Here is a 20,386-nt window from a genome sequence, read left to right on the forward strand (position 1 = left end):
CAGTACCAGGCTATTTTGATTACAGTGGCTTTGTTGTATAATTTGGTATCTGGTATTGTGATCCCTCCAACTTTGCTTTCTCATAATTGCTGTGGCTGTTTGGGTTCCATATAAATTTTTGGAGTATGTCTTCTAGATCTGTGAAATACGCCATTAGTATTTTAATAGGGATTGTATTGAATTTGTGGATGGCTTTGGGTAGTATGGACATTTTAATAATGTTAATTCAACCAATCCATGAACATGGTATATTGATCCACTTGTTTGTATCTTCTATCTCTTTTTTCAACATGCTCTAGATTTACAAGTACAGTTTTTTTGTTTTTTTTTACTGTTTTGGTTAACTTTATTCCTAAGTATCTTAATTTTTTAACATAGGTAAAGGGGATTGTTTCTCTTCCTGAGAGTTCATTATTGGTGTATAAAAATGCCATCAATTTCTGGGTGTTAATTTTGTATCCTACTACATTGCAGAAATAATTTATTAAATTTAGCATTTTTTGCTTCAGTCTTTATGGTTTTCTATATACAATATCATGTCATCTGTAAATAATGAAAGTTTTACATCCTTTCTAATTTGGATACTTTTTATTATTTCTTCTTTTCTGATTGCTCTGGCTAGGACTTTCTATACTATGTTGAATAAACATGGTGAAAGTGGACAATCTTGTCTTGTTCCTGTTCTTATGCAACATGGTTTTTGTCCATTGAGTGTGATGTTGACTTCAAGTTTGTCATATATGGCCTTTATTATGTTGAGGTATGATTCCTCTATTCCCACTTTGCTGAGAGTTTTTATCAAAAATTGGTATTAGATTTTGTCAAATGCTCTTTCTGCATCTATTGGTATGATCATGTGATCTTTGTCTTTCAGTTTATGTGATATATCACATTTATTGATTTGTCAATATTGTAAAAGCCTTGTATCTCTGGAATAAATCCCACTTGGTCATGGTGTATGATCTTTTTGATATATTGCTGGATCCGATTTGCTAATTATTTTTTAATCTTAGCCCGAGGATATTTTTTCCATTGCTTTTTAGAGAGAATGGGAGAGAGAGAGGGAGAGAGAGAGAGAGAAACATCAATGTGAGTGAGACACATTGGTTTGTTGCCTCCTGCACATACCCAGACCCACAGTCTGGGATCGAGCCTGTAACCAAAGTACATGCCCTTGGCCACAATCAAACCTGGGACCCTTCCATCTGCAGGCCGATGTTGTAACCACTGAGCAAAACTGGCCAGGGCTAATTTGCTAATATTTTGTGGAGGATTTAATTTCTATGTTCATTAGGAATATTCAACTGTAATTCTCTTATTTTGTAGTGTCTTTTTCTTGTTTTGAAATTAGGATAATGCTGGCCTCATGGGAAAAAATTGGAATTGTTTCCTCCCATTGGATTTTTTGGAATAGTTTGAGGAGGCCAGGTGTTAGTTCTATTTTTAATATTTTGTAAAACTCCCGTGAAGCTGTCTGGGCCAGGACTTTTGTTTGCTGAGAGTTTATTGATCACTGCTTCAATGTTATCATTTGTTATTGGCCTATTCAGGCTTTCTAATTTTTCTTGATTTAGTTTTGGAAGATTGTATTTTTCTAGGAATTTGTCCATTTCATCCATATTGTCCAGCTTGTTGGCATATAGTTGTACATAGAATTTTCTTACAATCCTATTTCTGTGGTGTAACTTATTATTTCCCCTCTTTTGTTTCTGATTTTACTTATTTAGTTCCTCTCTTGATTTCTTGATGAATCTGTCTAAATGTTCATTCATCTTGTTTATCTTTTCAAATAATCATCTCTTGGTTTGTTGATCGTTTGTATTTTTTTTTAAATCTCTATGTCATTTATTTCTACTCTGATCTTTATTATTTTCTTCCTTCTTCTTATTCTGGGCTCTTCTTGTTCCCTAATTTTTTAAGTTGTAGGGTTGGTAGTTTGGTAGAAATTTTTCTTATTTTTTTGAGGGAAGCCTGTAGTTCTCTGAGCTTCCTTCTCAGGACTGCTTTTGCTGTGTCCCATAGATGTTTTGTTGTTTTATATTCATTTTCACTTGTTTCCAGGAAGTTTTTTATTTCTTTCTTGATCTCATTTGTAGCCCATTTATTGTTTAATAACATGCTATTTGGTCTGCATATGTTTGAAAGTTTTTGAGTGTTTTTTATTGTAGTTGATTTCTAATTTCTTCCCATTGAGCATTGAAGTTGCTTGATATGATTTCAAACTTTTTGAACATGTAGAGTCTTGTTTTGTGTCCTAACATGTAGTCTGTCTTTGAGAATATCCCATGTGCACTTGAGAAGAATGCAACTTTCTTTTAAAATTTTCTTTAAATGCGAATTAAATCCATCGTGTGTCATTTAGGGTCACTTTTTCTTGTTTACTTTTTGTCTGAAAGATCTATCCAGTGATGTCAGTTGGATGTTAAAGTCCCCTATGATTGTATTGCTCTTAATCTCTTCCTTAAGGTATTCCAGAATTATTTTTAACATATTTGGTTGCACCTATATTGGGTGCCTATATGTTTACCAGTTTTATATACTCTTTTTGCATTGATCCGTTAAGTATTATAAAGTTGTCTTCATTTTCTCATGTTATGGCCTTCATTCTGAAGTTTATTTTGACAAATAAGCATATTGTTACCCAAACTTTTTTTTTATTTACATTTGCATGGATTTTTTTTTTTTCCACCCCTTCCCTTTTGTTCTGAGGTGGATCTCTTGTAGAACACATATATATGGGTCATGTTTTCTTATCCATTTAGCTACCCTATGCCTTTTGATTGGAGCTTAAATGCTCCAATCAAAAGGTTACTTTTTACAGGTACTTACTTTTTTGTTGCCATTTTTATTCTCTATGCCTGTGTTCATCTCTCTCTATATATATATTTCTTCTTCTTACATCAGTCCCTTTAGCATTTCTTTCAATGCTGGTTTGGTGGTAATAAACTCCTTTAGCAATTTTTGTCTGTGAAGCTCTATATTTCACCTTCAATTTTGAATGATAGCTTGCTGGATAGAGTACTCTTAGATTCAGGACCTTGTTCTTTATTCTTCATTCATATACTTCATGCCATTCCCTTCTCACCTGAACTTTTTCTATTTAAAAATCCACTGACATTCCAATGAGAGCTCATTTGAAGGTAACTTTCTGTTTTTCTTGTGTAACCTTTAAGATTCTTTCATTGTCTTTAACATTTGCCTTTTTAAAAATATATATATATATATATATATATATATATATCTTTATTGATTTCAGAGAGAGCAAAGAGAGATAGAAACATCAATGATGAGAGAGTCATTGATCAAGCCCACAACCGGGCATGTGCCCTGACTGGGAATCAAACCCCAATCACCTGGATCCCAGGTCGATGCTCAACTGCTGAGCCATGGCCGGCCAGGCAACATTTGCCTTTTTAATTATTATGTGTCTTGGTGTGAACCCTTTTGAGTTCATCGTGTTTGGGCCTCTGTGTTTCCTGGACTTAGGTAATATTTTTCATTCACCAAGTTAAGGAAATTTTCTGCCCTTAATTTTTCAGAAAGGATCTCTATTCCTTGCTCAGATTCTTCTCCTTCTGGTGAACACCCCTATGATGTGGATGTTGTTACACTTCATGTTATTCCAAAGCTCCCTTACTCTCTTCTCCAGCTTTTTAATTTTTGTTCCAAATGCTGCTCTGAATGTGTGTTTTTTTCTACCTTGTCTTCTAATTCGGTCCTCAGCTTCTTTTACTCTACTGTTCATTTCTTACAGGATATTCTTAATTTCAACTATGTCATTTCCATTTGATTCTTACTCATTGTTTCTACCTATTTTTTAATTCTGCTGTAGTTCTCATTAAGTTCTTTATAGTCCCCATTAAGTTTCTTTTAGTTCTCACTAAGTAGTTTGAGCACCCTTATAACCATTACTGTGAATTCTTTATCTCACAAATTGCTTGACTCCATTTCATTTAGTTCCTTTTCTGGGGATTCTTCCTTTTCTTTCATTTGAGAGTTGTTTCTTTTTCTCCCCACTTTAGTAGCCTGGTAGTCTAGGGCACCAGGTGTGGAGGGGGGTGTAGGCACTCAGCTGGTGAAGGGGGCAGTGTGGGTCAGACACTCCACTGGTCAAGGAGGTTCTGTTCCAGGAGGCTCCATAGGTTGAAAAGGCATGGAGCACCTCTTTTTGTTTCTTGATATACGCTTATAATGTTGTGAATTTCCTTCTTAGAACTGCTTTTGCAGTGTCCCATAGATTTTGGGTTATTTGGTTCTCATTTCCATTTGTTTCAAGGTATCATTTGATTTCTTCCTTGATCTCATTGTTAACTCATACATTGTTTAGTAACATGTTATTTAGCCTCCTTGTATTTGTATGCTTATCATTTTATTTTCTGATTGATTTTTAGCTTCATACCATTGAGATTAGTGAAGATGCTTGATGTGATTTCAGTCTTCCTAAATTTACTGAGACTTGTTTTGTGTAGTAACGTATGGTCTACCCTAGAAAATGTTCCATGTGTACTTGAAAGGAATGTTTATTCTGCTACTTTTGAGTGAAATGCTGTAAAAATATCACTTAAGTCCATGTGGTCTGCAGTTTCATTTAAGGGTGCTCTTTCCTTATTGATTTTTCCTCTAGAAGATCTACCCATTGATGTCAATAGGGTGTTAGCATTTCCTATTATTACTGTATTATTGTCAATTTCCCTTTTTGTGTGCATCAAGATTTGTGTATACATACATATATATACTTCTATGTTGGGTGCATAATGTTTACAACTGACATATACTCTTACTAGATTTATCCCTTTATCATTATGTAGTTTCCCTTGTCTCATTGTAGCCTTTGGTTTAAAGTTTATTTTGTCTGATATTATTATTTCTATCCCAGGGTTTTGCATGTTTATTAATTTCTGTTTGCATGAAATATCTTTTCATTCTTTAATTACTTTACTTTTAGTTCATACGTATATTTTGTTCAGAGGAGGGAGTTTTGTAGATAGCATATGTATGAACCTTGTTTTTGGGGAGATATTTTTTAGGGGGTGGGGAAGTTGTTTTGTAAAAATTTATCTGTATTGTTGATAGTATTACAGATATCCCTTCCTTTTTCCACACTGATCCTCTCCACCCCACATCCTCTCCCCCCAGGCCCTCACCACACCACTGCCTGCATCCACAGGCTATGTATACATGCATATAATCTCCATGACCAATCTTTCACCAACATACCCATACCCGCCCCCCCACCAAGACTCACCAGTCTGTTTCATGCTTCAACATCTCAGGGTATATCTTGTCCTTCAGTCCATCTTGTTCATTAGATTCCACATATGAATGAGATCATGTAAAACTGAACCAAAAAGAATCAGAAAACCTGAATAGGCTAATAAAAACTGATGAAATTGAAGCAGTAAGAAAAAAAAACTCCCAGCAAACAAAAGCCATGGTTCAGATAACTTCTCAGGGGAACTTTCTAATTCTTTAAGTTGTAGGGTAAGATTGTTTACTAAAAAATATTCTTGATTTTTAACATAGGCCTGCAGTGTTATGAACTTCCTTCTTAGAACTGCTTTTGCTCTATCCCATAGATTTTGGGTTGTTGTGCATTCATTTTCATTTGCTTCGAAGTTATACCTTTCTTTCTTGATTTCATTGGTAACCCACTCATTGTTTAATAACATGATATTTAGTCTGCATATATTTGAAAGTTTTTGAGTGTTTTTTATTGTAGTTTATTTCTAATTTCATTCCCTTGTGATCTCAGATGCTTGATATGATTTCAATCTTCTTGAACTTGTAGACTTGTTTTGTGTCCTAACATGTGGTCTATCTTTGAGAATGACTCATGTGTACTTAAGAGAAATGTATATTCTGCAGCTTTGCGGTGAAATGTTCTGTAAATATTAATTAAATCCATCGATCTATTGTGCCATTTAGTCACTATTTCTGGGTTGACTCTTTATCTAGAAGATCTATCCAGTGAAGTTAGTGGGGTGTAAAAGTCCACAAGAATGAATGCATTAGTGTTGCTCCCTCCCTTAAAGACCTTAAAGTTATTATTGATAGGTCCTTATTTATTGCCTTTAAAATTTTTATGCCTATATTTCTCTTTTATTTTGTCTTATTATTACAGCAGTCCCCTTAATATTCCTTGCAATGCTTCTATTTCTACTGCTAATTACAACAGCCCCTTTAACATTTTCTGCAATGCTGGTTTGGTGGTGATAAACTCCTTTATCTTTTTTTTTGTCTGGGGAGCTCTTTATTTCACCACCTATTTTGAATGACAGCCTTGCTGGGTAGAGTAGTCTTGGCTTGTTTTGCATTACCTTAAATACTTCATTCCATTCCCTTCTGGCTTGTAGAATTTTTGATGAGAAGTCAGATAACAGCCTTATGGGGGCCCCTTTGTAGGTAACAGATTGCTTTTCTCTAGCTTCCTGTAAGATTCTCTCTCTGTCTTAAATTCTTGGCATTTTAATTATGATGTGTCTGGTTGTGGGCCTCTTTGGATTCTTCTTGCTTGAGGCTCTCTGTGCCTTTGAACTTGTGTGACTTTTTCTTTACCAGGTTAGGGAAGTTTCTGCCATTATTTCATCAAATAGGTTCTCTAACCCCTACTTACTTTCGACCTCCTCTGGCACTCTTATAATATGAATATTGTTACATTTCATGCTGTCCCACAGTTCCCTTAGACTGTCTTGTTTTTTAATTGTTTTTTGGTTTTGGGTCTCTAATTGAGTGATTTTTTTCTACTCTGTCTTCTAATTCACTGATATGACCCTCAGCTTCCTCTAATGTGCTGTTTATTCCTTCCAATGTATTCTTTACTTCTGCTATGTCGTTATTCATTTCTTTCAGTTTCCAAATCTTTTTTCATGCTGTTGACGGTCTTTAAAATGAATATTCTGAACTCTATATATGATAGATTGTTGATCTGCAATTCATTTAGCTCTTTTTCTAGAAGCTTCTCTTGTTCCTTCATTGGAAGCTTGTTTTGTTGTCTCCCCATTTTGGCTGCCTATTTGAGTTTGTTTCTATGTATTAGATAGGCTTCCTAGGACTCTCAGTCTTTTTGGAATGTCTCTGGTAAAAGCCAATGTGAGATGTTGTTTGTGACTGGACTTGAGTGCCCTGTTTGGAGCTTTCAACAGCCCATAGCTTGAGGTTCCCTCTGTCGGGGTTTGGTACATCTGGACAGGACCAAATGCACACCAAAGTCTGCTTTTCCAAGGCCCAGTCCAGAAGCAAATTAGGCAAAGATTCAAGGAACTCTGAAGCCTGCTTCTGCCTAGAGGTTGAATAATCTGATTCTCTTAATGAGCTTCACTCTGTAGAAAGTCCACAAGGTGGGGTGGCTCATTATCAGTCTTTTAATGAGCCTCAGGCTGTAGAAACTCCACAAGGTAGGGGGAGAGGTTTTCCAGTAGGGTTGGGCAATTGATTCTTCCTCAGGCAAAAGCTTCTTTGAAACTAAACGTCTGCTTCTGCTTTATGGGGGAATGACAGTACAGAAATCCAGAGGAATGCCCTCTGAGCTCTTTCTCCAGAATCCACAACCCTAGATTCTCCTCACATAGCTCCCGTCCACTCTACCTTCCTTCTGCTATAGCCCAAGGTAAGTGGCTGCACATGAAACTTTGTGTGTTGGCGCTTTGAAAGGGTGCCTGCATTTCCAACCATCCCTCCCTGAAAGACAGTAACCCTTCTCCTTTTCACAACCAGATGTTATGTGGGCTGTGAAACCTTTCTCAGTTCTGGTTCTTTTGACTGGGAAGCCCAGCCTGGGGTTTAGTACCCTGATTCTTCAGTGGAAACCCCCCACAGCTGATATATCCCTCCAGACCTTCAGCTGCTGCCTGTGGGAGCCCAGCCAGCACTCTCACATCTCCACACTTCCTACCACTCTCCTTGTGGTCTCCACTTTTCCTCCTTAGTTATGAGGTGCTCTCCAGCTCATCTTCAGTTGCAGTTGATTACTAAGGATGTTTTTTCTATATTTTAGTTGTATTCCATTTTGGTCCTGGGAGAGTGTCAGTGTAGCTTTCATTCAGTCTGCCGCCATCTTTCGTTTTCTGGGCTTTGTTTTATTATCAGTTCAGCTACCTCATGTCTTTTGATTGAAGGATTTAAGCCATTTACATTTAAAGTGATTATTGATAGGTATGTATTTATTACCATTTTATACTTTATAGCTATGTTTCTCTCTCTTTCTGCTTTCTTCTTTTGAAAGAAGGCCTTTTAACATTTTTTTTTTTTTTGTACCACTGATTTGGTGGTATCAACTCTTTTAGCTCTGTCTTGTCTGGGAAGCTCTTTATTTCTTTTTCACTTTTAAATGATATCCTTGCTGGATAGAGTAGTCTTGGTTGTAAGTCCTTGCTTTTCATCACTTTCAATATGTTGTGGCATTCCCTTCTGGCCTGTATGCCTCTGTTGAGAAATCAGCTGACGGACTTATGGGAGTTCACTTGTAGGTAACTGTCTTTCTCTTTCTGCTTTTAAGATTCCCTCTTTATCTCTAACCTTTGTCATTTTTAAATATGTGTCTTGGTGTAGGACTCTTTAGGTTCCTCTGGTTTGGGACTCTCTGTGCTTTGTGGACTTGTATGTCATTTTCCGTTACCAGATTATGGAAGTTTTCAGTCATTATTTCTTCTAATAGGTTCTTGATCTCTTGTTCTCTCTCTCTTCTCCTTCTGTTACTTTTATGATGTGGATGTTGTTACACATTATGTTGTCTCAGAGGTCCCATATACTATCTTCATTTCTATATTCTTTTTTCTTTTAGCTGCTCTGATTGGTTGTTTTCTGCTACCTTGTCTTTGAAATCACTGGTTTGATCTTCTGCTTCAACTAATGTATTTTTTATTCCTTCTAGTGCCGTCTTCATCTCAGATGTCGTATTCATTTATTACTTGTTCTTTTTTATGTTTCTATGTCTTCTTTTATGCTTAGTATTTCTGTGTTTAAGTCCTCACTGAGTTTATTTATTCTTCCCGTAATGTCCTTGAGCATCCTTTTAACCATTGCTTTAAACTTTGTTTCTCATAGATTGCTTGCCTCCATTTCATTTAATTCTTTTTATGGGGATTTCTCCTGTTTGTTTATTTGGGGAATGTTCCTTTCTTTTTTTTTTTTTCCTTTTTAGCTGCCTTTTTCTATCTGTTTCTGTGTATTATGTAGACATACCATGTCTCCCAATCTTGGTTTGGTGGCTATATGCAGTAGGTGTCCTGTGAGGTTGAGTAGCACAGGCTCCCTTATCGTCTGAGCAAGGTGATCTAAGAATGCCTCTTGTGTGAGTTATGTGAGCCTTATTTTTGTAGTTGAGTCTTAATTGTTGTTGGCCCTTCTGTGGGTGAGGTTGACCCTTAGGTTGCTTCACTGTGGGAATCATCCTTGACCACAGAGTATGAGCTGTTGTGCAGTTGCTGACCACAAGAAGTGGAATTCACACCAACAGGTCTGGTGCCTGCCAAGAACTCCCTTTAGATGTGCCACTTGTGAAGCTAATTGGGTCCTACTCTTATGTAGTCTGAAGCCTGTCAGTAGGTGTGTTGTTTTTTAGGCCTCTTGGGAGGAACTCTGTCGCAGGTCAATGTCAGATGCTGCCTGTGACTGGCCCTGGGCTACCTGTTTAGTGCTACAAAGTGATCCACAGTTTATGGCTGCCTCTACTGGGCCCGTCTGTGCATGGGAGAGGCCAAGGTGCACACCAAGTATAGACTTCACTATCACCAAACATAGTTGTAGGTCTTCAAAAGGCCTAAGGAACCATGAGTTCCACCTTCACTTGCCTCTGCCTGCCAGCTGCCTGTCAACTCAGTCACTGAAAGTCTCTGGTGGTATGTGAGTTGCATGAGATAGTCACCAAGTAAGGGTGAGTGGTGTTCACCAGATTGTTAAAGATTCAAACATAGTGCCAGTGATGGGTTTGAGGCCACACAGCCAAATTTCCAGGGTACACCAAGGCCTGCCACCACCCACCAGACAGATGTCTGTGGACTTTTGTTGTGGGTTTGGGTCTCGGGGATTTGTCAGGGTGAGGCTATCGGCATTCATCAGGCCTAAACAGACCAATTACTTGTGTAAAAGGAGTGTTCTGCACAGATGGGAAACAAGAAGGAAAATGACCTCATCTTAGAGCCACACAATTCAGTCCATCTCGAATTCTGCCTGGACTTCCTTGACAACCTTAGCTCCACAGAGCAGGGCTGCTGAAGTGATGAGGATGGAGCTAGTGGATCTCTCATGGAGGAATTGCACCTGTAAGGCTCATGGGAAAGGGAGGCAAATGATCTCCAACCCAGTGCCACACAACTCAGTTTCTGACACCCACTGATTCCTCCCAGACCTCTACACCTTGGACCCAGAAAGCTCTCTACCCTATGGAGATTACTCTATAGCTCTATAGGACCAGGTGACAGGAAGTCCAGAAGATAGGGCTATTGCATTCCTTCAAGCTGAAGCCTTACAGAGGAGAGTGTTCCACCCAAGAAAGATTGTGTCTGCAGTGTGGAAGAAGGACTCCACAAGGACCCTGATGGCTATCCCTTCAGCAATCTCCCCAGAGCCACACAACTCAGTCTTTTCTCACAAAACTCTATTCTGCTCAAAGCTGCCCTTTTTCTGCTGAAGCTCAGGATAAGCAACTATGAATGAGATTTTGTGCTGTGGCCCTTTAAGAGGATTTTCATGTTTCTAGCAGACTCCTGTCTCCCTGGATGACAGAATTGTTGCCGATTTTCACAGTCAGATATTATGTGAGCTACTTTTCCTTGCTCTAGTGCTCCAGGCTGAGGAGCCTGGTGTAGGGTTGAGACCTCTGTTCTGCAAGGGGAAACTTTTCAGCTGAGACATCCTTCTGGAATCTCAGCCACCAGCCATGGGTGTGGGTCCAGGCCTTTTCACGTCTCCACCCTTCTTACCAGTCTCAATATGGCTTCATCTTCAAATCTTTGGTTATAAGACTTCTGTCCAGCTGCTCTTCAGATTGTTATTCAGGTGAATTTTTTTATATTTTAGTTGTAATTTCAGTTTGGTCTTGGGAGGAAGTGAATGTGACTTCCACCTAATCCTCAGGGATCTTGGATCCCCTACAAAATCTACTTTAAATATCACATTGATCTTTATGATAAAAATTAGCTCACTCCCAGGAGACTAATTATGGTGAAAGACTGAGTGGAAGCTACAATGACACTCTCTTGTGACCAAACTGGAATTACAACTAAAATATAGAAAAACCATCCTGAATAATTTACTGTAACTGAAAACAAGCTGTAGAGCACCCTCACAACCAAGGAGGAAAAGTAGAGACCACATAGAGACTGGTAAGAAGTGTGGAGATGTGAGAGGGCTGGCTGGGCTCCCACAGGCAGCAGCTAAAGGTCTAGAGGGATATCTCATTTGTGGGGGATTCCCACTGAGAAATTTGTGGTCAAAACCCCAGGCTGGTCATCCCAATCAAGAGCTTCAGATCTGAGAAAGGTACCCACATAACATCTGGCTGTGAAAAGCAGCCAGGTTTCTTCTTCCAGGGAGAGAAGGCTGGAAATACAGGCACCCTCTTAAAGAGCCAACACACAAAGTTTCATGTGCAGCCACTCACCTTGGGCTCCAGCAGAGGGAGGGCAGAGTGGACTGGAGCTGTGTGAAGAGAACCTAAAGTTGTGTGGGCTCTTGGGATAAAGCTCAGAGGGCATTGCTCTGGAATCCTGTGCTGAGTCATTCCCCCATAGTCCAGAGGACATCTTTCATAGGCAAACATTTACTTTTTAAGCAGTTTTTGCCTGAGGGGGAAGCAATTGTCCCACCCTGCTGGAAAGCCTCTTGCCTACCCTGTGGAGCTTCCTCAACCTGAGGCTCATTAAGAGAATAGGGTTAATCAGTTTTCAAGCAGGGCAGACCTCAGAGTATTTTGAGTCTTTGCCTGATGCGCTTCTGCACCCAGGCCTTGGAAAAGCAGACTTTTGTGTGCATCTTGGTCCTGTCCAAACACACCCAACCCCAACAGAGGGGACCTCAAGCTGTGGGTTGTTGATGGCTCTAAACACTTTGCAGTCATAAACAGCATCTGACACTGGCTTGCACCAAAGGCATTCCAAAAAGACTGAGAGTCCTAGAAAGACTACATAATACATAGAAACTAACCCAAATAGGCAGCCAAATGGGGAGACAATAAAACAAGCTTCAAATGAAAGAACAAGAGAAGTCTCCAGAAAAAAGAGCAAAATTAAGTGGAAATAAGCCATCTATCAGGTATAGAGTTCAGAATACTTATTGTAAAGGTGCTCAAGAGCATGAAAAAAGATATGGAAGCTATGAAAAATGACCAGTCAGACATAAAGAATGACATAGCAGAAATAAAGAATACATTGGAAGGAATAAACAGCACATTTGAGGAAGCTGAGGTTAGGATCAGCAAATCAGAAGACAGAGTAGAAAAAAATCACTCAATCAGACATCCAAAATGAAAAAAACAATGAAAAAATAGGACAGTCTAAGGGAGCTGTGGAACAACATGAACAGAACAATATTCAGATCATAATAGTGCCAGAAGAAGGAGAAAGTAAGCAAGGGTTAGAGAACCTGCTTGAAGAAATAATGGCAGAAAACTTCCCTAACTTGGTGAAAGAAAAAGTCATGCAAGTTCAGGAGGCACAGAGAGTCCCAACCAAGAAGAATCCAAACAAGTTCATGCCCAGACTCATTATAATTACAATGCCAAAAATCCAAGACAAAGAGAGAATCTTTAAGGAAGCTAGAGAAAAGCAATCTGTAACCTACAAAGGAGCTCCCATAAGGCTATCAGCTGACTTCTCATCAGGAAGTCTACAGGCCAGAAAGGTATAGCATGAAGTATTCAAGGTAATGCAAAACAAAAATCTGAAACCAAGACTACTCTACCCAGCAAGGCTATCGTTCAAAATAGATGGTGAAATAGAGCTTCCCAGACAGAAAAAGTAACGGAATTTATCACCACCAAACCAGCATTGCAAGAAATGTTAAAGGGACTGCTGTAATAATAAAAAGTAATAGAGAGAGAAACATAGGCATAAAGAATTTAAATGTCAATAAATAAGGATCTATCGATAATAACCTTAAGAACTTTAAGGCAGAGATCCATAGCAATACATTCATAGTTGTGGACTTGAACACCCCACTGACTTCATTGGATAGAACTTCCAAACAAAAAGTAAACACAGAAACAGTGACTAAATGGCACACTAGATCAGATGGATTTTATAAATACTCACAGAACATTTCAACCCAAAGCTGCAGAATATACATTCCTCTCAAGTGCACATGAGTCATTCTCAAAGTTAGACCACATATTAGGACACAAAATAAGTCTCTAGAAGTTCAAGATTGAAATCATATCAAGCATCTGAGATCACAAGGGAATGAAATTAGAAATCAACTACAGTAAAAACACTCAAAAACAGTCACATGGAGGCTAAGTAGCATGTTATTAAAAAATGAATGGGTTACCAATAAGATCAAGAAAGAAATCAAAACCTTCCCAGAAACAAATGAAAATGAACACACAACAACCCAAAATCTATGGAACACAGCAAAAGCAGTCCTAAGGGGGAAGTTCATGGCACTACAGGCCTCCCTTAAAAATCAAGAAAAATTTTTAGTAAACTAAACCTACAATTTAAATAGTAGAAAGCTCCCCTGTGAAGCCATTTGTACCAGGGCCTTTGTTTGCTGAAAGTTTTTTTTCTTACTGTTTCAATTTCATCAGTTGTTATTAGCCTATTCAAGTTTTCTGATTCTTCCTGATGCAGTTTTACATGATCTCACTCACATGTGGAATCTAATGAAGAAGTTGAACTGAGGAACAAAATAGATCCAGAAACATAGAAGCATGGAACAGATTGATCAATCTCAGTGGGAAGGCAGGAGTCTGGGAGTGGCAGGAGAGATTAATCAAAGAACTTATATGCATATATGTATAACCCATGGACACAGACAATATTGTGCTGAAGGCTTGGGGAGTGGCAATGTGGGGTGCAGGGGATCAATGTGGAAAAAAGGGGATATCTGTAATACTTTCAACAATTAAGATTAAAAATAAAATAATAATAATAAAATTATCTCACTCCCATAAGGACAATCTCTTACAATTGTTTCTGTCATGTACGTAGCCTTTACCTGTAAAGCTATCTGAACTTCTCCAAGGGAGAAAATATGTTTTTCTATTTGTCAAACTGCTGTTATCAAACCCCTAAAAATGGTCCATGATTAAATGTACATTTGTGTAAGCATCTTTCAGGTACCATTTTTTCTATACTATTTGAAAGTGAAAATGAGTGAATTACAGTATTGTGCTCCTGCAAAATCTTTATATATAAACAGCTTATACTTCTTTAGCAGTCTATACCTAGTAAAGAGCTTTCATGTGCATTATCTCACTTGGCTCTCAGTCCTACTAAGATGGTATTATCAGCCTCATAGGTTTTTAGATGAGGAAACTAAGATTCAAAGACAGAGAATAAGTAGCTTGCAATATCAATGGAAATTAGTAAAAAATCAGAAGTGTTGGCCTTGACCAACTGATGTATTAATTCAATGATATATATTAATATATTACAAAAATTAAAATATCTTACATTCCTAGAAAAAAAGTTATTGATTGTAAGTTTGGTTTAAATGCTCTTTTATGTTTTATAAATAAATATTTTATTTATAATAAATAAATACTCTTATAGCATCATAAACATCAAAATTTGTATAATAATTGTGCTAGCTTAGTAAAATTAATTAAGAAGATCAATATTTTTCTGCTTATAAAACCAGCTACTAGCAAAAGAATTTATGGAGCTTTGATTATTTGGAAGAATTTTCTTTTCCTCCTAATTAAGAAAGAGGATTCTCAATCAAATATTTTATGACAGTTTGTTCCTTCTTTATTTTTTAAAGAAATGATTCATCCATTCATCTAAGTAATTATTAACGAGGACAATTTGTAACTGTTCATTTTATTTCAATATGCAAATCTCTATTTTTAATTTGTGTACATAGACCATTTGTATTTAAGGTAATTATTGATGTCTTAGAGCTTATTTCTGCTATTTTATTATTTTTCTTTATTTTCTGTTTCTTGTTCTTTTGTTTGTCTTTTCTTAACCTCTGCAGTATACATGAACATTTTTTTAGGATTCCATCTTGATTTATTTGTAATGTTTTTGTATAGTCTTTTAAAAGTAGTAATTAATATTATTTTGTTTATTATATCATCTATTTATTTTTTATATTTTTTAATTTTTATCAAATTTGGGTGACATTGGTTAATAAAATTATATAGGTTTTAAATGTATATTCTATAATACATTATCTGTATTTTGTACTGTATGTTCACCAACCTAAGTCAAATCTTCCATCACCATTTATCCTCCTTAACCCTTTTCTATCTATCCCCACCACCTTTTCCTTTTAGTAATCACCACACTGTTGTGTCTATGAGTATTTTTTTTTGCTTAATCCTTTCACTCTTTTAATCCAGCCCCCTAACCTTCCTCTCCTCTGACAGCTGTCAGTCTAGATATGAGTCTGTTTATGTTTTGTCTGTTTATTTTGTTCATTAGATTTCACATATGTTCATTCACATATAAGTGAAATCATATGGTACTTGTATTTCTGTGCCTGGCTTATTTTCCTTAGCATAATACTCTTTTTAAAAAGCCTTATTTGTTAAATAGTAGTCTATTTTTTGAGGTGTCTTTCCAAACTATTTTTGCAAAGACTGCCATATGTAGTCACTGAAATCCCTGTTCCTTTAGATTATATTCAGCTAATATTTTGACATAGATTTCCTGAGTGCCAAGAGTTAAAAAAAAAACAAAAAACAACGTCAAGAACCCAAATCACACACACACACCCCTCCCAGTCTTTGCAGATTGGCTCTGTGCTGAAGCACTCCTTCAACACTTGGCCAAACTTGCACGTAACCTATGGATCAGCCCAGAGTCTAAGCTTTGGGTCTTCTTCAGTCTTTTCTGGGCATGTGTCTTTCCCTAAGCATGCATGTGTTTTTCTAAATCACCCCATATATATGGGTACTTTCTTAATGTCTTAATTTCTTAAAGTATCTCCCCCAGTTTTAGCTCTCATGATTAGGCAGTCTATTGTGTGTGTTCATTTTTTGTTGCCACAGGTATCTGTGGTTTGTTAGTTTGCTTTGTGACATTTTTAAAAAACATATGCCTACCCACTTTTCAGTCTGCATTCTGAATTGAGTGAAACAGTAGTGAGCACCATGTGTCAGTTCTTCAGGTGGCCACCAGACACATTAGAGCAGACATACACGATAGTTTGTGAACATGTTTTGCTGAACTCACTTGGAAACTAGAGATAAAGATCTCACAGTAGGAACACAGGCTGATGCCACTTAAAGACTGCCACTTTAGGACTGGTACTGCTCTGGGGAGAGGGCTGTGGTAAGGGCAAGTGAAAATATCACAGAACTTTCCTGTCATTTACAAATTGCCTTTTTCTTGATTCAGCATTTGCTTCATTATGTAAACCTTTGACTGTTTCCCAGAGTTATGACAACATCGATTCTGACAGTTTCTGCTTGCTTTTCTATGTTTCTGTGAAGGAATGAAAACTTGGAGCTGCTGCCTCTTCCATTGTACTGACACCCTTGTCATTTTTAATATATCAATTTCAGCATCTCCCTGGATGTCTCTATGCACCAGAAAATCAAAGTATAAAGAATATTAAGGATATTTTAAGTATAACATAAGTATAAAGCAAAAAACATACAAGTATTGGGGGAGGTCTGGGAGAGACACACATCATTTTAATCCATTGGCTAAAAATTAGGCACATGGCCCCACTTAACTGCAATGGAGTTAGGGAAGGTTGGGTATGATATTCCCAGGAGGAAAGGAAAATGAGTTTGGGGGACAAACCAGTTTCTGCCAGAACTACCAAAGAGCTCGTATCCATTGATAACTAGAGTTGTGTCTTTGAGAAAGAGCTATGATATATCAAGCTGGATCCTTGTTCCTAGGTTAAAATATCATGGCTAGAAGAATATTTAAAGACCATCTTTTTTTATTTCCTATGACTCCCCAAAATTGAGAGGAGCTGGCCAAAGTCACACTGAGTCAATACCAGACCTCAGCTAAGAGCCAGCTGGATTACTCATCTCTTCTCTATACCATTGGCATTCAAATATATTTTACCATTGCCAAGAGTAAGTAATAAATTTTTCATCACAACCAAACTCATACTTACATATATTTTATCTGTAAAATTTTACAAAGCAATACTGAGGTAGATAGTGAATACAGCCATTTGTCAAACCTCTCCAGCTCCCCACGTTCTAGAACATTATAGAATTGCACTTTCTTTTACTTTCATAGTTACTAATGATCAGGTGATATGTGTCGTCAAGGATATGTGAGCGAAGTGACATAGGAAGAGCCGGTGCACAGTTCACAATGTTCTCTTTTCCCTGATGCTCCAATCATGGCAGCACAAAGATGAAGCCTCTGTCACCCTGGGTAACATGTGAAGCATACCAACATGATAATAAAGCAGGATAATGTAAAGCAGGGCCCCCAGGAAACTTCTGGTAGGCAAATAGTGTGAGTGAGAAATAAAATTTTGTTTTTTTAAGATACTGAGATTTGGAGTTTGCTTTTTGCCATAGCATAACTTAGCCTATGCTGACTGATATAAGTACCTAATTTTAGTGTATGCTATGCACTGTGGTTTTTGATATTATTATTTTATTTTGCCTTATTTCAATTTTCAGTGCTGCTTGCAACTTGGTAAATTGATTTCATGACTTGGTAATGGGTTGCAACTTGCAGTTTGTAAACTCTGTTACAATAGTCACTTGTAACATAGCTGATCCTTTATCCAAGTTCCTGTACAGCAATGTTAGTGACTCCCATTTTTGTGCAGGATTGTGGTTATGGAGAGGGTGGAGATGCATACTGCACAGCCTGCCCTCCCAGAAGATACAAAAGCAGCTGGGGCCATCATAGATGCCAGATTTGCATCACCTGTGCTGTCATCAATCGTGTCCAGAAGGCCAACTGCACAGCTACCTCTAATGCTGTCTGTGGGGACTGCCTTCCCAGGTGAGCCTGCTGTATGAAGTGAAACTGTTCTGGGCCTTCTCTAGCCCTTGGAGGCCTCTCTTAACCTTATCTCTCAGAGCCTATTTAAAGTAGTCTACCTTTCCATATCATGACGAGTTTAAGCTCCCACTAAGGAGAAGCAGTGTCTTGCCAAGATGCCCCTATAAAGTACCTAGCACATGATCAGCCACAGATGAGTATTTAACAGCTTTATTATCATGTTGGTATGCTTACCTGGCAAGGTAAATCTCACTGTAGACATAAAATAGATTAGGAAACAGTTGGTATCAAAGCAGTGCTCCCCTCTCTTGTGATACTAATTCCCCTTTTGACTATAGATGTGGTGAATGGGGGAAGAAGTAGAGTATATGGGACTCTGAGTCAGAATCAGACATAGTGACAGAGAATTCATGAGTGTTGGTGGGGAGTGCTGGCTTCCAGGAGGGCAAGACTCCTAAAAGCTGCCTGTGGTCTCAGGAAGGAAAAATCCAAGGGCATTGAATGTTTGGTCACCTTGCAATTCCTTCTTCTCTGACCACAGGTTCTACCAAAAGACACGCATTGGAGGCCTGCAGGACCAAGAGTGCATCCCGTGTACAAAGAAGACTCCCACCTCTGAAGTTCAATGTTTGTATCTAGTTCTCTTCTCTTTTTTCTTCCCCAACCCATTGAGTGGCAGTAAGACAAGGGAGTAAAGACTTCTACTACCCTCTCATACTCCTTCCTGTAGGCTAGATTAGCAAGGGAATCAGATTTAAAACTTGGTTTCACAATGTGTTATCTGTGTAACCCTCTGCAAATCACTGGAATTTGTTAACCTTCATCTCCCTGATCTGAAAAAATATGTCATGAAATCATTGTTTTTCATACCTTATGGGATGGCTATCTAGATCTAGTGAAATAATAGATTTAGAAAGCAGCTTATAAATTATAATATGTATACATTTGTAGATGCTGCTGCTGATGATGATGATGATAATATGAGGTTTATAAAAGCCCCTAGCGCTTAGGACTAGTAAAGGCTGAATGAAGTACTAGGTAGGATCTAGTCTATGCTTATACCATTATCCATTTATCTATCTATCATTTTCATCTGTCTACCACCTATATATCTACTCGTGCATTCCTTTAAAATTATTGATAACTTTTAAAATCATAAAGTATTTCAAATATGTAGAAATATTTAAAATGCAGAATACATAAAAATAAAAGTGCTCAGTAAAGCAACAACCATAAATCTTAACATCTTTGCATATTTGCTTCATATATTTTTAAAAGAACAAAGACTCTACAGGTTTAGTGAAATTCCCTTTTTTATCCTCTCTACTCATGTTTTAATACTTGTATGTTTTTGTAACATATACACATATTTATAGGCAATATATGCTGTTATTTATATTTTATAATGTTTTATATAAATGACATCACGCTACATTCTTTCTCCAACTTGCTTTCCCCTCTGGATTATTTATATTAATCCATACAGGTCTGTTATTGATTTACTTATCCTGTGCCTTATGGATAAACATTTTAGTTTGTTTCCATTTTTCTGGGTTATATAACTAGAGGTGACATGGAAAGACCATAGGATATGTGCATCTTTGAATATTTGTATTAATTTATACAATATTAGCAGTATATGCCAGTCTCCCTGATTTGTTCTTTACACTTTTGCCTGATCTACCAAGGAGTAAAACCAACTTATCAGCCCTAATAGGAAAAGGCCCCAAGGAGAGAGTGGTAGCCTGAGGAAGTCCAGGCCCAGTGTCAGGGTGACTGTTGACTACCCACATTGACTGACCTCCCCCAATTTCTTGTCTCACAGGTGTCTTCCAGTTAAGCTTAGTGAAGGTAGATGTACCCACTGTGCCCCTGCAGGAAACCACACTTGTACTGGTGAGCAGTCTGCTCGTGGTGTTTACCCTGGCATTCCTGGGGCTCTTCTTCTTCTACTGCAAGCAGTTCTTCAACAGACATTGCCAGCATGGTAAGTGTAGCTGCTTCACGTATTGTATTGCATGAATCAGGAACAAGGTGGAAAAGATGAATTATCTGGAGCTGAGAGATAACAGGCCTTCCATACAGTGCTGGAAAACCTCAGGGGTAGACTATCTGAGGCTGGCAATAGAAAGCAGGGGACTTCAGAGATGACTGAGGTGAAACCTGACCATTAATGAGACCTGCTTCATTAAGATGCAGGGGTTCATAAAGGAGCAAAACATCATGAGAAAACCTTTAAATTCTGAAGACTTAGGTTTTAAATTTATTTCTAAATCACTGTGTAACTTTAG

The 20,386-nt window shown here is 37.7% G+C and overlaps 1 protein-coding gene across 1 annotated transcript in view; it reads left to right on the forward strand.

Annotated features, from left to right (window-relative positions):
- Positions 1-20,386, forward strand: part of EDA2R (ectodysplasin A2 receptor) — a gene marked incomplete at its 3' end in the record, with an annotated part of 151,779 nt that overhangs the window by 128,259 nt on the left and 3,134 nt on the right. The window contains exons 3-5 of the mRNA XM_081126507.1: positions 17,917-18,095; positions 18,637-18,722; positions 19,921-20,082. Coding sequence (XP_080982633.1) covers positions 17,917-18,095; positions 18,637-18,722; positions 19,921-20,082 — 427 coding nt within the window. The remainder of the gene's footprint in view (positions 1-17,916; positions 18,096-18,636; positions 18,723-19,920; positions 20,083-20,386) is intronic.

This window comes from Miniopterus schreibersii (genome assembly GCF_964146895.1).
Source record: "Miniopterus schreibersii genome assembly, chromosome: X".
Taxonomy (NCBI): Eukaryota; Metazoa; Chordata; class Mammalia; order Chiroptera; family Miniopteridae; genus Miniopterus; species Miniopterus schreibersii.